Source organism: Ranitomeya variabilis, chromosome 6, assembly GCF_051348905.1.
Source record: "Ranitomeya variabilis isolate aRanVar5 chromosome 6, aRanVar5.hap1, whole genome shotgun sequence".
Classification (NCBI taxonomy): domain Eukaryota; kingdom Metazoa; phylum Chordata; class Amphibia; order Anura; family Dendrobatidae; genus Ranitomeya; species Ranitomeya variabilis.
The window spans coordinates 465,909,714-465,913,313 of record NC_135237.1 but is presented as its reverse complement, the minus strand read 5'-3'; the positions used below and the strand labels follow the sequence as shown (position 1 = coordinate 465,913,313).

General features: G+C 36.4%; 1 protein-coding gene across 1 annotated transcript; it reads left to right on the top strand.

The window, feature by feature from the left end:
- The first annotated feature begins 311 nt into the window (after nt 1-311).
- Nucleotides 312-2,341, top strand: LOC143782754 (uncharacterized). Its single transcript, XM_077270578.1, has 2 exons — nt 312-1,526; nt 1,773-2,341. Exons 1-2 carry the CDS (start codon nt 974-976, stop codon nt 2,282-2,284), a joined length of 1,065 nt encoding a protein of 354 aa, XP_077126693.1. The 5' UTR covers nt 312-973; the 3' UTR covers nt 2,285-2,341.
- Nucleotides 2,342-3,600: the final 1,259 nt, after the last annotated feature.

The window sequence follows — 3,600 nt, the reverse complement described above, 5'->3', positions numbered from 1 at the left end:
TGGCAATAACTAAATCACACTTGCAGCCAGTTGACATGGATTAAAGTTGACTCAACCTCTGTCCTGTGTCCTTGTGTGTACCACATTGAGCATGGAGAAAAGAAAGAAGACCAAAGAACTGTCTGAGGACTTGTGAAACCAAATTGTGAGGAAGCATGAGCAATCTCAAGGCTACAAGTCCATCTCCAAAGACCTGAATTTTCCTGTGTCTACCGTGTGCAGTAGGGTGACCACAAAAAATCGATGTTGGAATTTTGTCCGTCTGGACCCCACAAAATGATTCCCCTTTCCGGATATTGAGATAGCCAAAATTTGAGCTCGATCAAACGACGTTAACCCGTGCCGCTCGTCGCTCAAAGTTTGAAAAAATCCGAATTTTTGCCCAAAAAGCTGACATATGAAGCCATAACTCCAGAATGGTAAATAATAAAAACACGCTTAATATCTCAAAAGAAAGCTAATGTTGTTCTTCAAAATTTATATTTTATACATAATTGTTATTTTAAGTCAAACTGAGTTAAAACATCTTTTAGCCCCAAGAACGTGACCTGGTACCACTAGGAGCATACTTCGTATATTTTGTTATTAAGTGATACATTTTTTTTTTTTGGTATATTTTTAAGTTTAAAGTAGAAATATAATAAAAAAACAAGTAATACTGATAAGTCTAATGACTTTTTTTATTTTAAAATATAAAAATGAGGTATTTAATACATACAAAACAGACACAGAAAAGATACAGACGTAGTACCTACATGAGTTGATAATTTTACATAGTTATCTAATCTAATCTGACTGCGCTCCTCATAAAAACAAGCACATGCTGCTTAAAATTTTCCAAGTGTGTGTTATTGTTTTTATAGCTATTATAGTATTATTTTAAAAGATATTTGAAAATATTTTATTGAAATTTAAGTTAATATATTTTTTTTCGTTTTTCTAGTTAACTGTTATTTACCTATTGGACTCTGAAATGGCATTCACATCAGGTGTACAAAGCCGGAACAAGGATAAATTATTTCTTGTGGGCTATCCCATTCACCAGATCACTGGTTGTAAACTACCCTCAAATCGTCAAGTCTTATGTGCTTTATTTTATAATTTACGTACTGTGAAATTGACTTTAAGAGAATCAGCAAAACTGACCATACGAGAAGTGTTCATTTTTGGGGGGAAAGCTCGAATCCCGACTAAACATGAGCAAGATGCAATTACTAAGCTGGAAAAAGTTCACGCCGCGTGGAGAAGTCTTCAAAAAGACCGGAAGAAAACATCGGAAACGGCCAAGAACAAATTTAAACAGTTTGTTGAAAGGTTGGATTATCTCTTTGATATTGCTCAACAAGATGCCTTGGCTCTGTTGAAATCGGAAGAAGATAAGGCGTTTCTCGTGAAACAGAGGCAGAAGGGCCGCCCAGGTTCCATGGCTGGAGTGGACATCAAGTTGTGTCAAGCTGAAGAAATCAAGGCGCAAAAGGAACTTGCAAAAATGAACCGACAAATCCAAGAAGAAACTTTTGATATTGGTGAGTTTATTTTATTATTATTATTCTAAAAAGTAGATAAACAAATAAGTAAATAGTTTCAATATAATTGAAAGAAAATTGTACATGAAAGCATCATTTGGCATCTTTATGATTGAGTTTATATTCTTAAAATAATACCTATTGATAATTAGAAGTAGGTAATTTAGTACCTATGTATTATTACTATTCTGCTAAAACGACAAGTTTTTATAGTCTTTTTTTTCTCTTTCTTTTGTTACTTCTTAGAGACGGATGATGAAGACAAGCTCGAAGAAGGAAAAGAAGAAGAAGATACTGAAGAGGACAACATCTACCAGGAACTTGAGAGCTTGGAGGAAATGGACAACATCCCTGAAGAAGCTGCAGAAGATCCAGGACCATCTGAGAGCAAGAGGATGAAACTTTCATTTGCAAGGGGCGTTAAAGAGATTTTAAACATGAAATTATCCATTGTGTTAGATCAATGTAAGTTATCCGACAGAAATGCCACGAGAATTTTAATAGCTACTCTAGAAGCACTAAACCTTGACCCTCTTGAGTACAAAGTCTCGAAAACTTTATTACATTCTAGAAGGCAAATGTTCAGAGAACAATATACTAAAAACATGTTAGATAAAGTAAATATTCCTGAAAAAGAGCCCGTGGTTGTCCATTGGGACGGTAAACTTTTACCGGGTGTTTTAAAAAATGAGCAATGTGAGCGAATAGCTATTGCTATTTCATATGGCGAAAAGGACAGCTGCTGGGAGTTCCTGTAACAGCAAGCAGCTCTGGAGAGGAGCAAGCCGTAGCCGTATATGAATGCCTACAGGAATGGGGTCTTCTCAACACCGTCAAGGCGATGTGCTTCGACACTACAGCATCGAACACGGGAAGACTCAAAGGAGCATGCGTCCTATTGGAGCAAATGTTAGGAAGAGAATTGCTACACCTAGCTTGCCGTCACCATATCTTGGAAATTGTGTTAAGAGGCGTATTCGACACAAAAATGGGATCAACCACTGGACCTCATGCAGACATTTTCAAAAGATTCCTCACTGCGTGGCCCAAGATAGACAAAGGAAAATACGACACAGGTATCAGTGACAAGCTAATACAAAAGCAGCTAACTACAGAAGTAATTGCAAATGTTACTGCTGAATTCGAGACCAAATTAACTGAGAGCCACCCCAGAGATGACTACAAGGAGCTGTTGCAGTTGGTTCTCGTATTTGTTGGATCACTAGACGGCAATGTTGTGGGTTTTAGAACTCCAGGAGCCATTCATCACGCTAGGTGGATGGCAAAGGCTATTTACTGCTTAAAAATGTTCATTTTTCGTCGTCAATTTAAGATGTCTAAAGAAGAAGAAAGTTCTGTGCGTGCCATTTCTGTTTTCCTAGTTAAAATTTATTGTAAAGCTTGGTTCAATGCTCCAAAAGCTCATCTTGCGCCAAAGCAAGATTTAGGTATTTTGCATAGTCTGTTAGACTATAAAGAATGTGACAACGACATTGCAGAAATAGCCCTGACCAAATTTTCGAACCATTTGTGGTATTTGAATGCAGAGTTGGTGGGATTATCGTTTTTTGATCCCAACATTACAGACGATGAAAAGTTGTTAATGGCTAATAAATTGCTCAGTAGCACAGATGAACCATCAGAGCACGCTAGGGTTGTAAATCCAAAAGTTAAGAAAGAAAAAGTAAAAGAGGTCGTTGATGGAGGATTGTTAAATTTACTTACCAAAGAAACATTTACATTCTTTGACCGATTTAATATAAAAACGGATTTCCTAAGACAAAATCCAAACACCTGGCCTCAAAATAATGACTTCCAAGAAGGATTGAAAATTGTCAAAACATTAAAAGTAGTTAATGATATGGCTGAGCGTGGTGTTAAATTAATAACCGACTTTAACGACCTTCTGACAAAAAATGAAGAACAAAAGCAATATGTCCTGCAAGTTGTAAGCAAATGCCGAGCATTATATTCTGACGTTTCAAAAACTACTTTAACAAAACCTCTAGAATAGATTAGATAACTATGTAAAATTATCAACTCATGTAGGTACTACGTCTGTATCTTTTCTGTC

Bases quoted from the DNA above. Each gene is read 5' to 3' on its own strand.
- LOC143782754 (XM_077270578.1), top strand. From the start codon at position 974: ATGGCATTCACATCAGGTGTACAAAGCCGGAACAAGGATAAATTATTT. The intron at 1,527-1,772 runs GTGAGTTTATTT...GTTACTTCTTAG, and splicing joins AGAAGAAACTTTTGATATTG to AGACGGATGATGAAGACAAG.